The following is a 25,329-nucleotide window of genomic DNA, read 5'->3' on the forward strand; positions in this document are numbered from 1 at the left end:
GATTAAACCAACAAATAAGCTCTTTAATTTGCTATATTTACATCCCTTTTGACTAATTTGTTGTGTAATTTACCCATGCATGTCTTAAATAATATAGAACTAAAATATACAGTATGCATCTATTGATATAAGTCAGTCATGTGTATATTTACTATGTTTTCTGAATGACTGTGGAGAGCCCAGACAGAGTGCCGGATGTTGTGAGGCGAATGAGGCAAAAATAGCTGCGACATGTCGTCTGTGGAGCCCAGGCCCCGCTCCGCTTGGCCCTGTCAATCACAGCCTCAAACAAGATGGCAGAGCGAAGGAGCTGGTTCTTCTTCTTCACAGGCAAGTTTTATTTATATTCAAACTCCTCGCACAGAAGTGAGAAACGCTCATGTAGGACTATTGACGTTTGCTGTTATTACATTGTATTATACTGTCCCAAACGATAACGATGTGTTTACTACTCTTACTCTTAAGTACCAGCTCATACACATTTGACTGCCCAAGTACAAACATAATTTAACTAAACCAGGACTAAACTTATCCAGCATAACTTATTGTAGGAAAAGCAAAGATATATGTGTAGGTTTAAGTTGAAAAAGTAGTTTGAATATTGTGACTGCAATGGCAACAATATCTCAATTATAAAACCTTTAAAACGCATTTTCAACTTTTAATGTCACGTGATTTCATAATTTATACAATGTTTATTTGTTCTCCAGTCTGTGTTGTGAATGTTTTGGGGGCCAATGCCGAGCTGACCGTCCCCGTGGGAAAGCTCTTCACATATGAGCTCATGAGGGAGACTTTCCAAAACGACTTTGAGCCTTTATCCAAACTTTACGGTAATCTATTCTCGTCCTCTCCACCATCACTAATCATGAATGGCCATTGTGCATATTTATAACTTCTTTTCTACTTTGCGCAGCCGGCCACTCGTACGACGACCCCATAATGTTCAAGTGCAAGTTGCAGAATTTCCCAGACCTCCCGGAGTGGCTGAGGTTCACCCAGAGACATCCGTACGATAACGGCTTTCTGTACGGAACTCCAATGGTCCCTGGCAAAAGCATCATCGAGGTGAGTCTCGTCCATTTATTTATTTATTTAATTTTAGTTTATTTATTTATTGTATTTTATTTATTTATCTATTTATTTATCTATTTATTTATTTTATTTAATGTTATTTTATTTATTTATTTATTTATGTATTTATTTATTTATTTATTTATTTATTTAATATGGACATAGCATTGGACGAACCAGATGTGGGTGGGATTTTTCTGTTGCTGAAATTTCCCATTGACAAAAATAGAGGCAATTTGAGGTGCAGACTTGATTGCAACGTGTAGTAACCGCAACTGCTTTTGAGGCTGAAATGTCTTATGGGAAATATAGGAAAACACTGTCTGACTATGACGTTAAAGTGATGTAATGGTGCCCTAAATGTTTGTTTGTTTGGCAGGTTTGGGCGGTGAACAAAAGGAGCTACCAGACCACACGGCAAAATGTGGTGATTAAAGCTGTTGAAGGTAAGAATAATCTGTACTTATGTTGTTGTTTCTTTAGTATTCGTAGTACCTTATTTTCTATTCCATGCACAAGCACATCTTCCACTGACACTGTGAGATCAAGTTTTATTTTTATTGTTTATATAATTTTTGACATATTAAAACAGGAAATTGTTGGAAAAATCTGGTATAGATTTTGTTGAGCTGATGCCAAGAGCTGATATTTGTCTTGCGGCCGTAAAAGACAAATAAAACCAAAATGTATGTATGTTAAGTTATAGTAAAGTTCACAAATATGTTTTTATCTTCTGTAGAAAACAAACAAAATGTAATCAAACCTACTTCAATTTCACTTGCACTCATTACTCTGGTCAGAAAGACAAATCTGATGAGAACAAACCGGTTAAAAAATCAAAATCTACCAATGATACTTTTTTGTCTTTCATTTTGCCCTCTACACATGTTGTGATTGACCCTTTGACCCTCAGAGAAGATCCTGCCTTATCAAGCTGAGTTCTTCATTAAGCTGCGGGAGATTGAGAAGGTGCTGCCCCCTGCTGTTCAGAGTGAGATAAAGGCCGACCTGCAGAGACTCTGGAACACTGAAGCTTTGGAGATTGTGAACATCACTAACGCCCTGGACCGCGGCGGCAGAGTCCCCCTCCCTCTGGCGGGACACTTTGAAGGGTAAAGCTGGGTCCAATAATAAACAGTCAGATTTTTTTTATATATATATAGGCATGAATTAATGAATAATAATGATTTTGAAACAGTGACGTAACTTTGCACACTCAAAAAATGAATTACGAAGTGGTTAAAATGTATGGTTTCAGGGATAAATATGTTTTTACAGTTATTTTTTGTCTGTGGAAATAGAATTAATAAGTAATAGAAAATGAATCATGCTTAGAGTTCGTTAACTTTTACAAAGCTTTCATCACAAAGCTTTCTGTCATCGAAATGATCATCGATTAGTAATGGTTTGTGATTCACACAGTGGTCCGCAACCCGTCGTGACCCCCCCATTATATCACGCTTTGATATTTGCAGCTTCTAAACACACACAAATATACAGTAACCTTATGTCTAATGTTTGATTTTCCACCACAGCGTGAACTGTCTGTAATGTCTGTGTCTCTGTGTTGGCCCTGCGACAAGTTGGCCACTGTCCAGGGTGTACCCCGCCTAAGGCCCGAAGTCACTGGGATAGGCTCCAGTCACCCGCGACCCCGAAAGGGAACAAGCGGTAGAAAATGGATGGATGGATAGGCCTTGATAATCTAAACATTTACCACTGCATTTGAATGGTGTCAATCCTTGCGTACATTTTACATTTTCCCCCACATCATCTGAACCCCTGAAATCATTTTGTGCCCCCAGATTCACCAACACCGGGTTAGACCAATGACTTTGCTCTAGTTTTTGAGGGGCAGAACTTTATGTATAATTTATAATACCATGTAAGTGTTTGGTTGAACGTAAAAATGACACGTTTCCTTCTGCGCGTGTGTTGAGTCCAGAGTGTATGTGAAAGTGGGCTCGGAGCAGTACTTCTCGAGCTGCCTCCTGAGGGTGCTGAGTCCGGACCACTCCAGACAGTGCAGCGGGGCCGACAAAGGGGCCAAAGTCAAGGTCCCGGGAGGATGCAACTTCTGCAACATCCCCAGCAACTGCATCAGCTGGTGCAAGACTGAGCTGGTAATGCCACTGAGCTGGTAATGCTTCACTCCTGCAGCGCCAATATTCACGGGCTGTTTTGGGCTGCAGAGTTTTGGAAGAATTTGGGACTTTGGGACACTTGTCTGAGGACAGGGCACTTTGGGACATTTGTCTGAGAACAGGGGACTTTGGGACATTTGTTTGAGGACAGGGCACTTTGGGACATTTGTCTGAGGACAGGGCACTTTGGGACATTTGTCTGAGAACAGGGCACTTTGGGACATTTGTCTGAGAACAGGGCACTTTGGGACATTTGTCTGAGGACAGGGCACTTTGGGACATTTGTCTGAGAACAGGGCACTTTGGGACATTTGTCTGAGGACAGGGCACTTTGGGACATTTGTCTGAGAACAGGGCACTTTGGGACATTTGTCTGAGGACAGGGCACTTTGGGACATTTGTCTGAGAACAGGGCACTTTGGGACATTTGTCTGAGGACAGGGCACTTTGGGACATTTGTCTGAGGACAGGGCACTTTGGGACATTTGTCTGAGAACAGGGGACTTTGGGACATTTGTCTGAGGACAGGGCACTTTGGGACATTTGTCTGAGGACAGGGCACTTTGGGACATTTGTCTGAGAACAGGGCACTTTGGAACATTTGTCTGAGGACAGGGCACTTTGGGACATTTGTCTGAGAACAGGGGACTTTGGGACATTTGTCTGAGGACAGGGCACTTTGGGACATTTGTCTGAGGACAGGGCACTTTGGGACATTTGTCTGAGAACAGGGCACTTTGGGACATTTGTCTGAGAACAGGGCACTTTGGAACATTTGTCTGAGGACAGGGCACTTTGGGACATTTGTCTGAGAACAGGGGACTTTGGGACATTTGTCTGAGGACAGGGCACTTTGGGACATTTGTCTGAGGACAGGGCACTTTGGGACATTTGTCTGAGAACAGGGCACTTTGGGACATTTGTCTGAGGACAGGGCACTTTGGGACATTTGTCTGAGAACAGGGCACTTTGGGACATTTGTCTGAGAACAGGGGACTTTGGGACATTTGTCTGAAGACAGGGGACTTTGGGACATTTGTCTGAGGACAGGGGACTTTGGGACATTTGTCTGAGGACAGAGGACATTTGTCTGAGGACAGGGGACATTTGTCTTAGGCTCTCAGTATACAGTACATTAAAGCTCCTCTATCATCTCTGTTCCGTCTTCCTCCAGTTTGATCTGTCCACCCTGACGCCGGCCCCTCCCGCCCCCCCCATGGGCTCCGGGATCATGGAGGAGGGGGGAGACTTCGACCCCCCCGAGTCCCCCCCGAGCAGAGACTATTTCCCCGACTACATGGTGACGGTGATCGTGCCTCTCGTCATCGCCGTGGTGCTGTGTGCGCTGCTGTCCTACGTCATGTGCTGCAGACGAGAAGGAGTGTAAGAGTCACGCTGCTAAACTGAGACAAATGTGACAAACAAACTGACCAAATCTAACTTTTAATGTTTCAGGTCCAAACGGAATTCCAAGACAAATCAGTAAGTCGTTATTTTACATTTCTTATATTTGTACACAAGTATGAAATAGTCGACGTGACAGTAAATAACAACTGCAAAATGTATAGGAAGGTTATTTTGTGTTTTTATTATGGTTTTTGATTTTTTTTACATCGAAATGTTTTTATTTTTTTTACATTGAATCTAGTTTAAATATTCCCTGCATTTTTACGATTAAATTTTTTGAAAAATTCGAAGTTAAAAAAATGTGATGCAAAAAAAATTCAAGTCAATGTTAAAAAAGAACACGATGTCCAAAAAATGTAATACGATGTCAAAAAAATTAAATACGATGTCAAAAAAATTAAATACGATGTCAAAAAAATTAAATACGATGTCAAAAAAAAAAAAAAAAAAAAAAAAGTTTAAATTTGATGTAAAAAAATTCGATGTCAGAAAAAATAAATTTAAAAAACTTCATAAATGTATTTCGGTTGTGCAGTTCAAATACCATAATAGAACACATATAAAATGTTTCAGCAAAATTCTGTTCTGATAAAAAGTGTTGTAAGAGTAGTTTTTTAGTATTAGAAGTAAACGTGGCTGTAGTAGTTATAATAATGATACAAATCTGACCATCAAAAACACCTAGAGTAACTGTGATATTTTAAAGACAAAGCATAATGAAGTTTAAATATAAATTCTTTTAAATATGTATAATTTTCTCTTTCATTTTAGTCACACTAGATATTATTTTCTTAATTTTCTTTGTTGATAAAATGTTAATGTGAACAAGCAATCACAATCCTCACCGCAGGAACTTTTTATAAAACATTTCAATCTGATAACTCCAGAAATCAGATTATGATCAGATTTTTGGTCAGTGTGAGCAGTAGCAGTAGCTGTGGTATTTCTGTGCGTTTATATAATGTACAGTGCTCCTAATAATAGCAGTAGTAGTCAGAGTCGTAGTTAGTGGTAAAAATAAATCAATGATCACTATTTTGTTGTTAAAGTTGTTGCTGTAAAAACTCAAACTCTAATTCAAACACATCTAATACAATGATGTGAATTGTTTTTCCCAGATTTCAGCTGCACCATCACCACACCATCCACGATAACGCGGACGAGCTGAGGGACATGGCAGCAGATCGCAGTGGGCCCCCGCCTCTGTCCACTCTGCCCATGTTCAACTACAGGACGGGGGCGAGGGCGGGGCCCCAACAGTCCGACAGCATCCCCCTCATCCTCGCCCAGCAGTGAGTGTGTGCCACGCCCTTCAAACGTTCAGTCGTACATTTTCTGATACAAGTTTGTGTTTTTGCAGTGAACCCCACAACGACTCCAGATAAATCTACACGTTGCGATTGTACTGTGTTCGTTCTGAGGAAATAGGGGATGGAAATACTGCTGAAGCGGCGATGACCAGATGTGCAATAATATTCTAAATGATCATGTTGTGTATTTATGCTGAGATCATTTGCAGTGACAGCTATTGTGAAAGTATTTGCATGTTTTCAATCGTTATTACAGTTTGAGAGCGTGTAGTTGTGGCTTTTCTATTACATGAACTGAACAAGAACGATTAAGCTGTAGTTTACATGTAATTACAAACGATGCATTTCAGTTGGTGAATATTAAAGTAAATTTGTTTTTTTTCTAGATGTGAATTTGTTGTGTTTTACATTATTATGGTGAATTTTACTTGACCTTAAAGGTGCATTAGGTCACTTTTCAGGGGGAAGTGTCCACCGCCAACTTGTCTCTCGACTCCCGGGATGATGTGATTGCTTTATCTGGAATGTTCCATTGTATGGCATTGAACTTATCAAAACAGGTCACAGTAAGATTAAATGTTTTTCTATATATTTTTGCGCAATAAAAACACATTTAAACAAATAAAGGTGAATAAGAACAGCAGCTATTGCATCTCCATGGAGACAAGCATGTGGAGGAGGCCCACTTTTAAGTAAAAACACAACCTAACCTTATCCTCAGTGCGCTGTTGTTGCAGAATATGTCCACCAGATGTCACTGTAGTATCTGGGACAAAACAACACAGCAGCACATCTCTCCACTCACAAATTAATGTACTCCAATATAATTACTTTTCCTGTTGAATTTTACCCTTATTTGACTTTCTAATCAATATATTTCAATGTGTTTTATTATCTCAATCTATTGCTGGGCCTGTTTTCACTGCATATGGCAAATGTCATGGCAACTATTGTGGAACATGTAAATTGAGCTCCACTAATCCAATGTATATGTGTGTGTTTGTATGCAAATGTGTTAAGTGCTATTGATTTGATGTTTTAGTTTCACAACAGTTGCACACAGGACAGTGAAAACTGAGTAGACCACTTCACATGCTTTATTTCAGCACCCAAAATAATTAAAAACATCTCGATTTATTATACATGTACAAAATAAGTACAGAATCTCTCTTCAAAACCATGAAAGTGGGTCTGCTTCAAATTTCCTTTTTTTCTTTTTGTAGAAACCCTTCGCGAAAAGACATCAACAAACAAACATTAACTACGGGGAGAGAGAGATGTGTGCAAGATATTTTAGTGAGAATTTCCACAGTGGTACAACAGTCAAGAAGCGGGCAGAAAAGGGGTTTTAAAGAGTTTTAAAACCAAGGATGAGTCGTTGTATCTACACAATATACGATGCATGCTTTTTACATCTTTCCAAAGGACCTCCATCGTCAAACCAACACGTCAGAAGACAAAAAATTGCACTGCAGAGACAACACAAAGTCAAATTCATAGCACCATGTTTTTGCAGGCATTGGTGGTAATAGTTACAGCATCAACAGTAGAAAAAACACTGTCAAATGTGGGCGGAGCACCTTTAGCTGTCACAAACTGTGATTAAAAGATGGGGGTGACTTCTTGTTTTGAGGTAGCCATCTACACATTTCCTTGGTCTTGCTGGTGTCATTTTTGGTGTTTTTTGGGTCATGAATTTAGAACAAGAAGACACTTCACACTTTTTACAATTTATTTAACACCAGAAAAAGGGTACAATTCATTTGTTGTTTTCAATGTCCTTCCGCAGTGGTGGTCGAGAATGGCAAAGGTCATTTGTTTTTTGAAATATCCGAAGGGAATTTGTTTTTATACAAAACCATATATTATTTTCTTGTTGCCAGTGGAGACATTTAAAAAAAAGTGTCCGTGGGTTTTTTGGGTGGAAAAAGTAGCAGTCCCCAAACTTCTCATGATTGAACATCGTCCTTTGTAGAGTGGTTTTAAAAGCATGTGGACCGTACGCAGCCGATTTGAGTTTTGAATGCACAGAAAGGGGGTTTTAGAGATGAACTTCTAGAAAAAAAACAACAATGTCATGTCCATATTTCGTTCATTTTTACAAGAAGCAAACGGGGCCGACTTCAACGCCAAATTCCTGATCGGGAGCACCAACATCCATAGGAGCAATGTCAATGATGGGCAGGCGGGACGTCTTTGATGTCTTGTAGTCGATGACTGTCTTGCCCCATGTGCCAGTGTGTGACTGCAGGAGAAAGAGAAAGAGATTGAATGGATCAGTGTTTCTCAAACTGTGGTGTGTGTGCAAGCTTCTTCAGTTCACACACCTCTTCAGTCCTCGCGTTTGAGTACATTTTATTCACATTTTTGCGCTTTCTTGAGTAATTTCTTAGCTAAAACAACTGTGGAAATTGTATATTCTTGTATAGAACCTGGTTTAGTCGTAATTTAGACTCTTTCCTTTGGTGGTGATTGGTGTAAAAAGTGTAGAAATGAAATGGAAATTATAACTATACATAAATACTTTTACTAAAACAGAGGTGAGAAGGTACATCTTTCCTCTGTGTATTTAGATACCATTGGCTTGCTAATACAAGCATTTGAAGTACATGGAACAGGTTTTACATTTATCTTCAATATTTTATAAACATGACCTATCTTTATCCTCATTGAAACTTTACATTTTTCCTAATATCTTTGTACTGGAATTGTTTAATTATGCTACGTTTTGTGTTCTGGATCTGAACCAGAAACCCGACTGGGTGGCTCACATCGGGCTGTCATGGTCTACATTTTAAACAGTCATATAGTTTGCCACAAGCCACACTTCAAGGCAAACTAACAGCTTTTATTCATGTGCAATCAAACCATTGCACTCTAGGTAATAATTTTGTGTGTTCTTTAGTCAAATAAAGCACCGACCACAGCTCAGTCTATTCAATCACGACCCAAATTCAATTCCAACTAGAAGAACATTGCGTACCGTGCAGCCGTCCTCGCTGACGCTGTAGGTGAAGCGGCTGTTGCCCTCGGCTCTGATCTCCACGTCGTTGGAGCCCTGGAGCAGCAGAGCCTTCTTCCTGTTGCCGGTGGCGGCGTCCGTGAAGGCGATGCTGTTCTTGCAGTGGTACGTGAGGTTCTGAGAGGCCTGGTTGGACATCAGGCGCATGAAGGTCATCTGGATGCTGACGTCTTCCGAGTCAGATCCCTCGCTGCCGTACTGGAACTGCACAGGAGAGAACGCAGGTATTGGAGGATGTAGTAGTAGTAGTAGTAGTAGTAGTAATAGTGGGTGGTAATAGAAGTCGTTTTGGGAGTAGTAGTAGTAGGAAGGGTAGAAGTAATATTATTGCAATAGCATTATAAGCAACAGCACTAGTAGTACGAGTAGTATTACGTGTAGTAGGGGTAGTATTACATGTAGTAGGGGTAGCAGTAGTTGTTGTACTTGTGAAACTGGTAGTAGGTGCATACTCTATACCTATTTTGATACCACAATGATAATAAAAGTAATAATAGAGTAATAAAAGACATGTCATTTTCAGCACAAATGAATAGTCCTTTCTTTATTAGCATGTGGTCTTATACTAATTCTGATAAAGCGCGACATCATTCTAATCCTGTTTGGGAAAAGGTTGAATTTTGTCCCTTTTGTATGATTCATTTTCATTTTTATGTGTAAAAGAGTATCTAGTTTCATTACTAGGTTTTGTATCGATTAGTATCTGATTTGTAATGGTTCTGACCGCTCTAGCAGGAGCATAGAATGTAGTAGAAGTTAGTTTTCTGACCTGGAATCCACCGGTCATGGACTCGCTGAACCAGACGTGCTTCTTCTCCCGGCTGATGTACCAGTTCTTCATGGGGATGGTGGACTGGGTGGGGTAGATGCACGTCTCTCCAGTCTCCATGTTGCAGTGGACCTTGATGGCATCAAGAGGAGATCCCTGGTTGGGATCCACCCAGTATGAGCCTGTGATGAATACAAGTCTCAATGATCTTTGGGTCATGAACTTTGAGTCAAAGAAACTCCCTATTTAAACATGTACCACATCATCTGCTTTTTTAGGCCTTTTCCCAACAGAACTGGCTCTTGCTCTGTCTATTTAAATACAGCTATTACATTTTTCCACACTCACCGCTCTTCCACTCAGGGTGGCACATCCTCAAGTCGCGGCACATGCGGGCGGGGCTCTTCATGGAGCCGTCGGGGCTGCGGATATTCTCGATCTTCTGGGTGAGGGTCTTGAGGGTGCTGTCCACCTCGGTGTCGCGGTCAGCAATGACCTTGGGGTCGTCAGCGCGGTATTGTCCTCCACGGAGAGGATCTGGGCCCTTCTCCTGAAGAGGCTGGCTCACAAAGTCAAATCCACCACCAGCAGCTCCAGGGGGTCCAGGGGGTCCGGGAGGTCCAGGAGGTCCCTTTGAGGAGACATCAGTGTTTTAAAAACATGATCAGACAAACAGACGTCTATACTACATCTACTACTCTCTATAGCCTGTTAACACTGTCATCATCCACACGTCTGTTCCTACAGAGGATAAATTACATCAAACTCACAGCAGGTCCCATCTCTCCATTGCGACCGCGAGGTCCAGGAGGTCCGAGAGGTCCGGGCATGCCGTTCACTCCATCTTTACCAGGGGAGCCATTGGATCCAGAGGGTCCCTGTGAAAAAACAACTTTCATGTTAGATGATATAGAAAGTGCCTTTGATCAGATTTGTATGTGCACTTTGATTATCTTCATGAGCAATAGTGTAATTAGTAGTGAATTGCAATACTCACTCTAGGTCCAGCAGGTCCATTGACACCAGCAGGTCCTCTCTCTCCAGATGGGCCCTATCGATGCAAACATGTGAACATCAGAATATAACAGGTACTCGCAGTTTGAGATGAAGGGTTTTAGGTACTTACAGCAGGTCCGGGCAGACCCTGCATTCCAGAGAATCCTCTGTGTCCCTTGTGGCCTCTATCTCCAGCCTCACCAGCCTCTCCTCTGTCTCCCTTACCTCCAACAGCGCCCTAAGCACAAATATATTATTATATCAGTGTGCAATGTAGAGTAAAATGTCATAGGATCATATGAATGATTGGTGCATGTAGATATGAACTTACAGCAGATCCACGAGCACCAGCAGGGCCGGCAGGGCCGGAAACTCCAGCAGGACCCTACAGAAAGAGCAGGTCAGTGTGGCATCAGATATCACATAACAGACTAAAGCCTGCATAAATAAATAGATTCAATAAAACATATGTATGCTCACAGTCTCTCCACGGTCACCAGATTTGCCAGAGGGGCCAACGGCTCCAGGGGCTCCAGGAGCACCAGGAGCTCCAGGGGATCCAGCATTGCCACTCTCTCCACGGTCTCCCTTTGGAAGAATACATACACGTTAATGAAGTATTCTCCTTAACAATCGACTTAGCACTGTGAGAAATAGTCATTAAGTCATGAACAAAGAAAGAGGATTACCTTGGGTCCAGAAGATCCATCACGTCCAGGGGCACCATCGTGACCTTGAGATCCCTGCGGTCAGAAACAGTTTTAAACATGGGATTGTTCTGAATTGTTATGTTTTGTAAGATTGTTCTAAATGCTGCATTAGTGCAGTTCTACTATGTCATACATTTAAACTCTAATCCGTACCTCACGTCCAGCCTCTCCGGAGGCTCCAGATAGTCCAGGGGGTCCAGCAGGTCCTGGGGGTCCACGCTCTCCTACAAGGCCAGCGGGTCCCTGCTTTCCAGGCTCACCCTGAACACAACAAGGATATGTTTACACGGTGGTGAATAAATGAAGGAACTCTGGTCGTAATAAGACTTCCATAACAGGTTTAATCAATCCAATAAGCACTTACTCCGGGTCCGGGCAGACCAGAGAAACCTCTCTCTCCACGCTGTCCGGGCATGCCCACGATACCGCGTGTTCCACCCAAACCTTGAGGTCCAGGCAGACCAGGAGAACCCTACAACAGACACAGATATTAGTTTGGAGCAAAGGAACAGCCTTTATCTAAACATATAAACATCACTTACAGGAGCTCCATCAGCGCCAGGAGATCCCTTCTCTCCAGACAGTCCAGCAGGTCCAGCACCGCCCACCTCACCGGGACGTCCTGCAGGTCCAGTCTCACCACGAGCTCCTCTGGGTCCATCTTTGCCAATGGGTCCATTGGGGCCAGGGGCTCCAGAAGCACCCTGTAAAAGTACATTCATAATTTATTTTGAAAAGATCAGTGTTTTAAACACACCAGTTCATTACGAGAAACTTACAGAGGGGCCAGGAGGTCCAACTCTGCCAGCGGGTCCAGGGAAACCAGTAGCACCCTAAAACATGAAAGATATATAGAAAGAAAAAAGTAAATTCTCACTTCAATATCATGGTAAAAATCAATAATTTACTTTGAAAAGGTACTTACAGGAGGTCCAGCACCACCACGAGCGCCCTTGGCTCCAGTGGGACCAGAAGGTCCCTGTTGACACAAATGTTTATCTCAGACATACATGAAGGCACAACAAGACAAAAAAATGATACATGTTCAAACTGGGATGTTTTTTTCTGACCCACGTTCATGACTCACCTGAGGACCAGATCCTCCAACAGGTCCAGAAGGACCAGGAGCACCAGCATCTCCCTTGGGTCCAGAGTCTCCAGACTCTCCCTTAGCACCGGGCTGACCATCCATACCCTGAAATGAAAGGATAAAGACTGGGTGAGATTTCTTTAGCATATAACAAAAAACATTTGTATAAATATATATTTCAGTGTTTAAAAACAGTTATTTGAAGTTTCTTACTGGAGGTCCAGCGAATCCAGCAGGTCCTCCTGGGCCAGTCTCTCCACGCTCACCCTGAAACAAATTACATAAATCTATTATATTATAATTATTATTTCTGAAATCAAAATACTACTGAAAATGTATTACAATTAACTTACAGGAGATCCACGAGGTCCAGTGGGTCCAGAAATGCCAACAGCACCAGGTTCTCCCTAAAACAGAAAGCATTATTTTAACAAGAACATTTTATGAGGATGAAAAGTAATTCTAAAGCGTTAATTTAATGCTCTCACCTTCTCACCCGGAGCACCAGAAGGTCCAGGCCCTCCAATAGCACCAGTCATACCACGGGAACCATCTTTACCTGCAGCACCATCAGGTCCCTTAGGGCCACCATCGCCCTGAAGAAAAGAAACATCATGGTCTAATGAAAACCAGCTTCATAAACTTGTATAGCAATTGAGTCATAAATCAACAGAACTCACTCTCTCTCCCTTGGCTCCGGGGAGGCCTCCAGATCCTCTCTCTCCAGGCATACCCTGCATACCCGGGGATCCAGCGGCTCCAGGGGCACCGCCAGCACCAGGCTCTCCCTTCAAAAGGACAGAAGATAGAAGAAGCATTATTATTCATAATTGTAAACACAGCTAACAAAGTGTTATATAATATAACCTAAAATTAACATATGTACTTATATGTATACTTATATATACATCAAACCCACCTTAGCACCATCATTTCCAGCAGCACCAGGAGAACCACGAGGGCCAATGGGACCAGCAGCTCCAGGACCACCGCGCTCACCAGGAAAACCTCTGTCTCCCTACAAGACAATCAGACACACAGGGATTACTTAAAGGTGATGGAGCCAATTGTCCTTTTGGAAATAGTAAGATAAATATGGGTCTGTACTCACTCTGGATCCAGATGGACCAGGGGCACCAACCTCACCAGGACCACCCTGATCAGAAAGAGTATGGATCATTGTAACAAAACAAATACACAGTATTTTACTGAAACCATCCACCTGTCCAGGTGTCATACCTGCTCTCCAGGTTTGCCAGTCTCACCAGTTGCTCCTTGGGGTCCGGGAATACCCTGGAATCCAGTAGGTCCAGCAGATCCTGCCTCTCCCTTCTCTCCAGCGGCTCCCTGGATAGAGAGAAGATCTTAGGTTCATTTTAGTCTTCTGGCAGATTAGAGAAGTTTAATAAGTACATTTGGGACAGAGACTTACAGCGGGGCCAGAAGGTCCAGGGGCACCAACATCTCCATCTTTACCAGGAGCACCCTACAATCACAGGACATACATCAGCACTTACTATCAGTGTAGTGATTCTGCTGATTATAAAAGACTGTATTATAAACTTACCAAAGCGCCAGAAGCACCAGGAGCGCCTCGCTCACCAGCTTTGCCAGGCTCACCCTGAGGAGATAGGCCTCTTGTTAGGAATATCCACTTAAACTTCCATTAATAATATGATACATAATGTATGCAGTAGTAGTGTCTCTCACAAGCGTATACAACAACAGGTTCATTCCCTTACATTGGTTCCCTTGGGTCCAGGGAATCCCATGACTCCAGGCTGTCCTCTGGATCCAGAGGGTCCAGGGGGTCCAGGGCGGCCATCTTGTCCAGAGGCACCCTAAAAGAAAAAAAGTGCACAAGATCAAAATTGTTGTGATCATGTGATTAGTATTGATTAGTATGAGGCATTTGGTTTAGTACTTACAGAAGGTCCAGCTTTGCCATCAGAGCCAGGTGATCCAGGGCTTCCAGTCACACCCTGAGACAGAAACACATTTCAGTTCAGACAAATACATGAAAGTTTACATTTAGCAAATTATTCTGATCCCGGAACTGACCTTTGATCCGGGGACACCAGGAGCTCCGGGGTTTCCAGCTTCACCAGAGGCTCCCTGAGCACCCAAGGGTCCGGGGGCACCGCGCTCACCTGGGGCACCCTGTCAGACATGATAAGACGTATTAAAGGAGACATCTTATGCAAAATCAACATTAATGGGCTTTTTCAAAATTCCCGTTTTCAAATACCCCCTATTCCTGCCCACATCCCTGTATATAGTTGTGATTATTTGTAGAAAATCCCAGTGATACATGTAGGTTTTTTTAATTGACACATTTGTTGTCCCATATTTTTTAGTTCTGCAGTTTTGAACAGAAAGTCATCACTAAGTCATTTTCGATCAATATTGCTGTTTACAATGAACACGATGTAAAATGATTTTCTGCTTATGTAATAGTTCAATACTAAGTACCTGAAAAACCATAATATGGCTTCTTCAAATGTTTGTATAGGAATAATACATAGAAGAGAGTGACTGAAATGTTAGATTGGACTGACCTTGCCTCCAGCACCTCCATCAGAACCAGGGAATCCACGAGCACCAGGACCACCCTACAGTGTCAAAAAACAAAACACAATCACAGAATGTGAATATAAAATGCTATGTGTATAATTATGTAGGATAGTTTGCCTCAATGGCTGTCCAAGTTTTATCCTGCCAATATATTTTTTACAATGACTTCTTGACCTAGCTAGTTTTATATTTTAATCCATTTTAATTGTGAATAATTTAACTAATGTTGTGTCTCATACTTCATGGTGTGCACTGGTCTACAGTGTCTATGGTCCAGTATTAACTCATGCATGTATATCTCGTGCATGTATTGTAGATCGGACTAAAACACACATCAGGCACAAAACAACATCACTATCAATCTTTCTCACAGTATTTTCATATATGTCTATATTCTGATCATTTCTATTGGTGACCAAACACAAGAACTATATTACAAAAAAAAACTAAAATAAAATCAGTAACAGTTGCCTCCATGTGTATTCATTTATGAATCTATTAATTTATTATTATATTGCAGTCTAAGTAAAAAAGGGTGCTGTCATGGTCTAGTTTGTTTATGTATGATACAGATTTAATGATGCTCAGAGTGTCACATACGCGCTCTCCTGGGGGTCCACGGGCTCCAGCACCACCGGGCTCTCCACGGCCTCCCCTCTTTCCCTCCTCTCCACCTGGTCCGGGCATTCCCTGGACACCGGCTGGGCCCTGGACACCAAATATCATTCAAATTGAATCGAACACAGTACAGACAAGCAATCTTATCTATAGTAACAATTCCATAGTGCTTTTCTAGCTCGTCTGGACACACGAAGAAAGACAAATATGACCCGCTAAAGTAATACAAGAATCACATCCATTTGAGCACTTTTTTGTGGTGTCTAAACTAAAAATATTTCTGGGATAAATAACGTTATTGATTGATTTTTGTAGCAAGGTGGGGGTCTTGCGCAGGGACACAGCAGCACATTTTGCATTGCAGGGATTGAACCGACCGCCTTCAGGTGAGCGGGTGAACGTAGCTACTGCAAATATGTCAGTATGTGAATAGGATTTGTAGACTTACAGGCTCTCCCTTGACACCGGGCTCTCCCCTAACACCGGACAGACCAGGCTCACCCTGTGGAAAGGAACATATACATTAATTTGCTTTGATCATCTTTAAAAAGAGATACAAGAAACTCATTTGAATTTTTCTTACATTGTTACCCTTGGCACCGGCAGCACCGACGCCTCCCTGGGCTCCGGCGGGACCACGAGTTCCGGGGAAACCGGGGGCACCAGCGATACCAGCGGAACCCTGTAGAGATCAGTTAGTGAGTGGATGGGGCGTACGACAGCGGTGGGTGACAACAATGAACGCTCTAAATGTTTTCAAATCCTCTTGATATTAATAATGGTGTAATATTTTTGACAATCCATCATAAAAGTGTCAGTAAATGTTTAAGGTCCATGTATTATGCCAGTAGAAAATGAAGAATCAAAATTTGTGTCGAAAGATCATCTAATACGAAGGCTGCAAGTATTTGTATCGACTAATTGTGACTAGTTGACTTTAAAAATAATACTTGAAGTTGCATTTTGATGATCCTAATCATTATCTGAACTATTCAGACTGTAAAAGACATACAAGAGCTTTTTATATCAAAAACAGTAGCATTATTTAAAAAACTATTTCTGATTTGATTTAATAATACAAATAATAATCATAAATATTCACCATATTCCCATGTGTTTTGTTGATAATGTATTTAAAAAGTTTCCATGTACAATATAAATTAATGTTTATTAGTCGACCCATCGCTGACTGGAATAATTGTTAGTTTGAGTCCTACATAGCAAGTTTCTTTTGTACGTAACTGAACGTTTTTGCGTTTCAAAGGATTAAAAAACAAAATTAATATCACTTCAAAACAACAATTTTGATCTTGTGGACAATATTTTGCGCACATCTACCTTTAAAGCAAAAAAACATAAATGTGTTGGTTCTGGCTCTAATACTCACAGGAGAACCTTTAGCACCAGGGGAACCATCAGATCCAGGGGCGCCCTATTGGAACAGGAAAGTGGTCAATAATCAGTATTAAAACATGAATAGGCTGTTTAAAGTTTCCACAGGCCCAGGTCACTCACAGCAGCTCCGGCGGCTCCACCAGGTCCAGGGTTACCGGCCTCTCCGCGAGCACCCTGGGGTCCCTCAGAACCACGAGATCCCTGAGGACCAGACTCTCCCTAAAAAACAAAGGAAAAAGAAATATTATATTGTTTTTAGTGTGGGAATGAGTTCATATTGTCTTCAATCAATTCAATCATATCATGGCAGCAAACAAACTAACAAAACAGACAAAAGACAGGGGATTATTTCATAGTTTGTGCACTTTTGTTCTGTCAATACTGTATTTATTTTATATTTACGTCTATTTTACTCTAGTCTATATTCTATCAGTCTATATGCTTACTATCATTGTTTTATTATGCACCAAATCACAAAAGCTTGTTCCTAGTTTGTGAATTTTGTTGACAGACAATGGCAATAAAAAACAATTCAGATTTATTTTTTAAATATATGAACTACACAAAATACTTCCGAGAACATATGCTATATTTAGATATTGATACATTTATCATTACTAGATATCTTCTGGCATACCAGCTGATGGAACGTATTAAAAAATGCATTAATCTTTGAGTTTCTATACATTTTTCCTTTTAGTCTAGCAGAAAGGTTAAATCAAGATTCTACCTGTCTAAAGCAGGTAAAAGCATTCAACTGAAATACATAGCTAAAAGGTAATTCGATGATTCAGTAAAATACCAGTTTATTATTACAGGCCTACTATAAGCTTCATAATTAAGTAATCTGTGTGTATTGGCCTTAAACAACTGAGGCAGACTTTTTATTTTCCAAAGTATCACTACACATATAGTCAGATATTGTTTTTAAAAAAAGAGTATACTCATGGTGCTGAATCATACAGTATTTTTTGGCACAAAGCATCACAATATGAGGTTGTCTTTTCTCATTCCTACAAATATAACCAGTGCCAGATTAAGAGCCAGAATCTGAATTGATGCTTGAGCTTGAGTAAAGAGGGGAAAGGTGGGGAGGGGCCCAGGCAGGGGGCATCAGAGAGGGGCTGGGGCCCTCTGGTGGCTACAGGGTTCAATCAGAGTTCAGAAATCTGGTAATAATAATAACGATGACTGTTTTTGGCTCTATAATTCACAAAAAATGTCAAAGAGAGCTCAAGCTCAAAATACTACAGTAATACTGAACACGATGAGCCACTAATACACTGAAAACAGTTTGTTTGTGGCATAAACAAGATCGTGTGTAGTATTTTGGATGTTGGTGACAAAGTTATCAATATTTAGGTCATTGAAAACATACCTTAGCTCCAGCACCACCAGGGAATCCAGGAGGACCAGCAGGGCCAGTGGGTCCCTGAAATATAAAAAGAGATACAGTTAGGGACAATTAATAAGATATGGGATATATACAATAAAGATGTGTAGATTATTGTATCGAGCTGGGATTTGAACATCAAAAATGTTACGTTAGTGGCCCATTTGTCCAAAAATGTCCATAGAAATACATTTGCACAGTGTAAAAAGAAAAAGTAAATAAATTAACCATGGAACAATCTGATAAACTGCTGGGTCAATTGTGGTAAATACATTCATCACACAACAGAGTCAGAATACTTTGAAAGAGCGATAGGTTTGATATTTAGCATTTAGCATCTTAAAATCTCCACTGGTTTAATCACTGAGCTGTGACATTTCAGCAAATACATCGCCATACTCACTTTGGAACATTTTGGAGCATTTTCAATACAATGTATGTTTTATTTTTTGAAGTGTGTAACTACATGGAATTAAATTGGAATATTTGTACTCATTTATGAAAGTTAAAATTGCACATGTTTCATAATAGACCTATATACATTGTCTTTAAATGAATTAAACTGCTCTGAACACTTACAGGAGGTCCAGCAGGGCCGGAGTTGCCATCATTACCACGAGCACCCTAATGAGAAGGAAAGGATGGAAAATAAAATTACAATAATTCACAAATTAAGCAATAGACCAATTAGAGTCTTTTGTCTTACAGAAGGTCCAGGAGATCCGGGGCGGCCTCTCTCACCGGGGAGACCACGAGCACCCTGGAATAAGCAAAACACAAGTTAGAGATGATATCACCCATAAAAAGAAGCATATAACTGATGTCAATAAACAGATATAGCTTACCATAGCACCGGGGATGCCATTCTCACCAGAAGTACCAGCCTCTCCCTAAAGACAGCAGCAAAAATCATTTAATCCAGTGTGATAAATTAAAATAATATAATAATAAATCATTTTTTTGGAGTTACCTTGGGTCCAGCAGGTCCAGAATCTCCCTTAGCTCCATCTAGACCGGAGAAACCCTAAACAAGACCAATAGGAACGGAGATGGTCAGAACATTGAACAGGACGTCCCATTTGAGGATAGACAATCAGTACTGACTCTGTGTCCCTTGATGCCGGGAAGTCCAGCAGTTCCGGGGAAACCACGAGCTCCCTGAAAAAAAAAATATATAAATGTAAAATAGAATCAAATAGGTAGTTGCACCTAAAATATGAATACATTTTTTTATGTTGCTATATATTTGAAGTATTCAAAACAGGGGCTTGGATACAAAAGTTCATGGGAGGGCGAGCGATGATTACGGAAATTAATATCTCAGAATTCAACATTATGTGAACAGAAATGTGTTGAAATGTTTCTTGAAACATGTTAGTTGAGGTTTAACAATCAGACAAATATGAAATGTCTGTTAAATGAATCATAACATTGCAGAAATATCCCTTAATATCCTTTTTTTTGCCTTTTTATTAACTCTTTTTGTAGCATTTTGAACTACTTGACATACAAAGTCACAGCTTTATTTAAATGTTTGTATACTGCCCACCTCTAATAGTTTGACCGTGTGACCTTTGACCTTTGGGGGACACTCACCTGGGGGCCTGCGGGTCCTCGCTCACCGGGGCGACCAGCTTTGCCAGGCTCACCCTAAAGACACAAACAGCTGATTAGTGGACGGTCTAAGATGAGATGCGAACAAGAAGAAGAACAAAATGTCAGTGGGAGGATTTTGGGATGAAAAGAATACAATTTACATCATCTCCGTTCTTTCCAGGAGGACCAGCAGCACCACGAGAACCCATGGGACCCTAAAGTGCAGAAACAGATGTTTTCAGTAAAAGAACATTTAATCAGCCTTCAATGTTCAACCAAAATATGAACAATTACTTACAGGAGCACCGGGCTCACCAGGCTCACCAGCGGGGCCAGTGAAACCTTGAGGACCCTATAAGACAACAAAATATGATTACAAATGATTTTTTTACGGTATTTGTCGCATGGAAGCCTTTATGTGAGGAGAGGGGCACTTACAGAGTTTCCAGGAGATCCAGCGGGGCCACGGGGACCCCTGGGACCCTGTTATTTGAGACAGAAAAGAACCTTTAGTTTGTGATAAGAGCGACATCATAGAGACGTTTCAGACGGTGCGGTCCCCAAATGTTTGTGTGAGTGACGCAGGGGCTTTACCATGGGACCGGGCTGAGGAGGGCCGCTGGATTTGGAGTGGTCAGTATAGGACATTTGAGGTGAGTAGTTCTGTAAAGACAAAACAATAAAGTATGTTAAAGCTAGTCAAAACATACATAGCACTAAGGAAAATGCTTTATGCACATTTTATATGTTGAATCAATAACGTTGAACGCATTAAATTAAGAAAAGCAGGGTGCATCAGTTGTACTATTTTGTTTTAAAATGAGGTGTGTCTGAGGGAAGTTCCAAAAATAACATAAAAACGTTTCAAACTTCAGTTGATTTAACAATTAAATGAAAGGCACTGATCTTTACATAATGTTTTGACACTATTGGTGACCCAAACTCAAGAAGGCCTGTCCTAACATGGATTGATCATTAAGCACACGTTGACATTGTAACTGACATTGTAAAAGAAAATGGGACACTCACTCCGCCGAGGCCAGGGGGGCCAGGGGGGCCGGGAGGTCCTGGGAGGCCGGGCTGTCCGTCAAGGCCGTCGTTTCCGGGAGGACCAACGGGACCCTGTGCAAACGCGAACATCAGACATGAACATATGACTTTTCTTTGAACAGAAAATCAAATGGCAAATCAAATGGCATGTGATTATTCATATTTAGGTGCAAAGTTCTCATGGCCATTTGTTTCACTTGGCTTATGACCAACATGGCACAAATTATGACCTTTGAACTTTTGATGACCTACAGCCTGACCTTAACGTTACATCATAAGCATACTGTATCATAGCTTAATTGGCACATTTATCAAATCCAGGACATATATAAATCTCAATGCACTGGATTTGAAGAATTAATAGAAAATCTTGCATTTTTACAGCTTTATATGGTGCATTCTAAACAAAACAAGTATAAATAGGTTTAAAAAAAAGAGGAATTGCTATAAATTAGTAAGCATGAGCCTACCAGGTCTCCTTTGTCTCCTGGGACATCTGAGAGAGGCTACAGAAACACAGAAAGATCTGTTAGGATTTACTGGTTCGGAGTTACTGCGTACAATAATGTAATGGAGAGAGAAAAGAGAAGATAAAAATGAACTTACTGGGGAGTCAGTAATGGGTCCTGGAAACCAAAATAAAAGAAGACAGTGAATATTTTAGTAAGAAACTCTTTAAATAGAGCAATAAGTACATTTACAGAAAGTAGCATCTAAAGCCAAATTTCAGCGCAGCGGGCCTATAGTGGCCTATGCATTTGACCCAGTTGAACTTGACATATGCAGGCAGTGTTGCTTCCAGCACTCTCGTTATTGAAAAAAAAATGCAAGGCCTCAGCAAAGCAGGTATATTCCAAAAACTGGATTTGAAAAGGAAACAAATGTAATTCCAAAAGGTGGTTTTAATGGATCCAGGGAAGGCCAAAACGCCAATTAGAACGGTGGTCAGGCAGACACGTGACTGCACATGTCAGAGGTGAGCTGGGGACGGTAGGTGGCGCCACTGAGCAGTAACAGAGTGGAGCAAAGCACGGCACGGTACCATCGGGGCAGATGGGGCAGCACTCTCCGTCTGGGATGATTGGGTCGTCGCAGTCGTAGCCTTCTTCGCAGATCACATCGTCGCACAGAATGCTTCCGCTGTCACACACGCAAATCTGGCAGGGCTCTGGTTTCCATACATCCTTATCGTTGTACAACTGTCCATCCGATGTGCAGCTGCTGATGGCGACTGGGAAGAGAGGAGAGGATATGTTAGAGTTCACATTCAGAAATACAGAGGGGGAATAGTGGTATTTGCTGTGGCACCATGTTGGCCTATGTGTCATAATATCATATTATGAAAAGCAAATGCCGTTGCCCCGGTTCCCCTGATTCCTGAATACAGGGACTAAAACGATTATCTTATCTTATCTTATCTTTCACTTATACGTTTGGGTCAATTGGATAAATGTGGTTCGCAATTTGGAGAAAAACAGCTGGAGTTTTGAAAGTCTTTTTTATTTATTTGTTTGTTTGTTTGTTTGTTTGTTTGTTTGTGTTTCCTCCTAACCATGATTTTGCATTCAGCAGCGTCGTTTCTGGAGGACATGGAGGAGCGCTTGCTGTACAGGTTGTGGCCACAAGGAGGCGCCGTTTGCCGCAGTAAGAGCTCCTCCGCGCCCATCGCTGTAATTGGTGTCCAGACAAATTTGGTGTCGACGTCAGACTAAAACTATTTTCCTTGAATCCACTGTCTTAAAACTTTATATTTATGCAAAAGAGAACTGCCTTGGTTTTCCTACTATGGTTTGATGGACTTAATGAGAACGAATACAATCCTCAAAGATTTCTATTCTTAATTACCAACCTTACCAACCAACCAACCAATTATGATTATTGTTTAAATGACGGTGTGAAGTCTAAAAAGTCTGAAAAAGAAAGATAAATCTAATTGTTTCGGGCTTGGAGTCTAACTAGGCCATGGTCGGAAAACATCTGTCGGACGCTGCATATCTTGGCACGTGTGGTAGGGTTGGGGCTGGTTCAAAACTGAATTTTGGATCTGACTTTCGCTCTGTTTAAGTGCATTGCATGTCTACTTATAAAACTTTGCCATTGTCTGTGACTGATTAAGTTCTTGAGTTTGCGTCAACTCTCAGTGAACCCAGTGTCCTGTTGAATCAAGAGCGCAGCTGCTCCCGCGGGTCCCGGGACGCACACCGAGCAAGTACGTGCACGTCACTGAGAAGAGCACAATCAGAATAAATTCCAGTCTATACGGTCCTATTTGCCTCAAAATCTCCGGGAAAAAAACTGGTTGTGACTCTCGTTGCCCCATCACTGCCCACTGGAGTCAGGTATCCCGCCGCGCAGTCCCAGCATCCTCGTGCGTTATCCACATCCTCCGGGCGCCACCGTCCCAAAACTAGCCAAAGCAAAGTTTGAAAGTGGTACTTACAATCATCCTCGCCTTGTCCACGCGCCAAAACCACTGCCACGCTGAGCAGCAGCGCTATCCGAATATCCACAAAGCTGAACATGTCTAAATATTAGACATGTAGATTCTCTGTGGTAGGGGGATGCTGTTTCTCCTCAGACTCCACTCATACACGGTAGGGTCCGGTCTGTGCGTAACTCCAATCCAGACCCTTGCAGAACCTCCCTACTGCCCAAACAAATGACTTAGCTAGGCTTTTATATGCCTGGACTTTTTTTTAGGGAGGTCCTAAGCGCTCGGGATAACGGGACATGTTGGGATCAGAGTCCCGCCTTCATCACACAGGGGCCGCACAGGGGCCGGCTCTTAGAACATGTCAAACAAGTTCACGCTGCGCATCCAACGTGGACATTACGCACCGGCACCGCGGCTTAAACGCGCCTCTTCTTTTCCCAGGAAAACATTATTATTATGCCAACTCTATATCTGGTCTTTTTGTTCTAGAAACATGCGGTGGATTTTTGTGTGTTTTTTTCATTTTTTATTTCGCATCCAAACATGAGAGGGTAATAGACAGGAGAAGGTGCTTTGGTCATGATTGGAAGATGTCAGTGAATGCGTTTAACGTTATGGTTTCATTGGATTGGAAAGTGACCCACTGCTGCACTTATAGACCTTTGGAGCAGTTGTTCACCTATTGAGCAAGTATTGTTAAAGGAACTTAAGAATATTGTGCAAAGGAGATGACAAGACAAGTCTATAGACCTGCGACATGTGAATAAACACCGTTATTCCAAACACCTCTCCTTATACAACATCTATTACGCAATCATTTAATCATATTACACGGGCTATTACTGGTGTAAAATGCACCATGCACCTGTGAATAGTTGAGGTAACTTTAAATCATGGATGATCTGGATGAACCGCCCCCACCTCCAGCATCTCGTCCGTCCCACAGCGTCTGAACCAAGAGAAATGGGAGAAGAAAAGCTGGCGCTCCCACAAAGCAGAGTCTGGTGATGTGGACACGTTGCAGCTTCAACTACAGAGCAAACCAGTCTGACCTCATATTTAGGCACACATGTTATTTCACCAAAATAACTCTGTAGTTCAATTGAACAACTAAACAGTACGACTAGACCTCGTGCAATTGGACATTTTAATAGTGAAAAAATACAGTTTTATTTGCACAAAGATATATTTTTGCACCTGCTTGTTCTATGAATTCTGGTTCTTGAAACACTTGTTGATTGGACAACTGTCACTCAAATCATTACTTGATTTCAAACTTATTTCCTAATTTTGATACTCGATACCAATAGGTTCTAAAACCCCTATAGTTTAAACCTGAGCTGGAGCAGGTCAGATTATGGTTCATATCTCTAATTACTGGGCATATCCACAATAAAAACTGGCACAAGGTTAATAATACCTTTTATTTATATAGCGCTTTTCAGGGACCCAAAGACGCTTTGACATATGCAAAAAGGGGGGTATTTACAGACAGGGGGGCAGCACGTACAATACACAATAACAAGATGGGGATGTAACAGGGGGTAGAAGAGTAGTCAGTGGGGTAGAGGAGGCTAGGGGTAGGGGAGGTCATAGGCTTGGGTGAAGAGGTATGTTTTTAATAGGTTTTTAATTTTTAGGTTCAATGTCTTCTCTGTCAGCACAAATAAACTAAAGTTGAATTCATTTTTCACAGCAGCTTCAGAAAGCGGTGCCATTGTTCAACTCCAAAGACGTGATTGCTGTC

The 25,329-nt window shown here is 41.5% G+C and overlaps 2 protein-coding genes across 3 annotated transcripts; one reads left to right on the plus strand and one right to left on the minus strand.

Annotated features, from left to right (window-relative positions):
- The first annotated feature begins 239 nt into the window (after window positions 1-239).
- On the plus strand, window positions 240-6,320 carry sgca (sarcoglycan, alpha). Its single transcript, XM_072456637.1, has 10 exons — window positions 240-330; window positions 711-833; window positions 917-1,068; window positions 1,454-1,520; window positions 1,988-2,186; window positions 3,020-3,197; window positions 4,393-4,601; window positions 4,674-4,700; window positions 5,744-5,917; window positions 5,986-6,320. The coding sequence occupies exons 1-10, from the start codon at window positions 294-296 to the stop codon at window positions 6,008-6,010; spliced, it is 1,191 nt and encodes a 396-aa protein (XP_072312738.1). The 5' UTR covers window positions 240-293; the 3' UTR covers window positions 6,011-6,320.
- Window positions 6,321-7,012: 692 nt separating this feature from the next.
- col1a1b (collagen, type I, alpha 1b) lies at window positions 7,013-23,845 on the minus strand. Of its 2 annotated transcripts, XM_072456413.1 has the most exons (50): window positions 23,589-23,845; window positions 22,191-22,379; window positions 21,755-21,774; window positions 21,619-21,654; window positions 21,128-21,220; window positions 20,693-20,761; window positions 20,537-20,581; window positions 20,397-20,450; window positions 20,260-20,313; window positions 20,099-20,152; window positions 19,607-19,660; window positions 19,473-19,526; window positions 19,348-19,392; window positions 19,209-19,262; window positions 19,082-19,126; window positions 18,488-18,541; window positions 17,230-17,328; window positions 17,102-17,146; window positions 16,298-16,396; window positions 16,163-16,216; window positions 15,697-15,804; window positions 15,081-15,134; window positions 14,584-14,682; window positions 14,451-14,504; window positions 14,265-14,363; window positions 14,090-14,143; window positions 13,955-14,008; window positions 13,762-13,869; window positions 13,634-13,678; window positions 13,442-13,540; window positions 13,203-13,310; window positions 13,011-13,118; window positions 12,876-12,929; window positions 12,736-12,789; window positions 12,520-12,627; window positions 12,358-12,411; window positions 12,212-12,265; window positions 11,975-12,136; window positions 11,797-11,904; window positions 11,586-11,693; window positions 11,412-11,465; window positions 11,203-11,310; window positions 11,054-11,107; window positions 10,853-10,960; window positions 10,724-10,777; window positions 10,497-10,604; window positions 10,075-10,357; window positions 9,727-9,908; window positions 8,919-9,161; window positions 7,013-8,180 (listed from the first exon to the last, which is right to left on the minus strand). In XM_072456413.1, the coding sequence occupies exons 1-50, from the start codon at window positions 23,668-23,670 to the stop codon at window positions 8,034-8,036; spliced, it is 4,332 nt and encodes a 1,443-aa protein (XP_072312514.1). In that variant the 5' UTR covers window positions 23,671-23,845; the 3' UTR covers window positions 7,013-8,033. The 2 variants fall into 2 exon arrangements, with proteins under 2 accessions (XP_072312514.1, XP_072312515.1); XM_072456414.1 differs by lacking the exon at window positions 21,755-21,774 and having other exon boundaries at window positions 21,619-21,644; window positions 22,164-22,379.
- Between the last annotated feature and the right edge of the window lie 1,484 nt (window positions 23,846-25,329).

The sequence above is a fragment of the Eucyclogobius newberryi genome, unplaced genomic scaffold (genome assembly GCF_026437365.1).
Source record: "Eucyclogobius newberryi isolate DKJ021-1_F unplaced genomic scaffold, fEucNew1.0.hap1 SCAF_20, whole genome shotgun sequence".
Taxonomy (NCBI): Eukaryota; Metazoa; Chordata; class Actinopteri; order Gobiiformes; family Gobiidae; genus Eucyclogobius; species Eucyclogobius newberryi.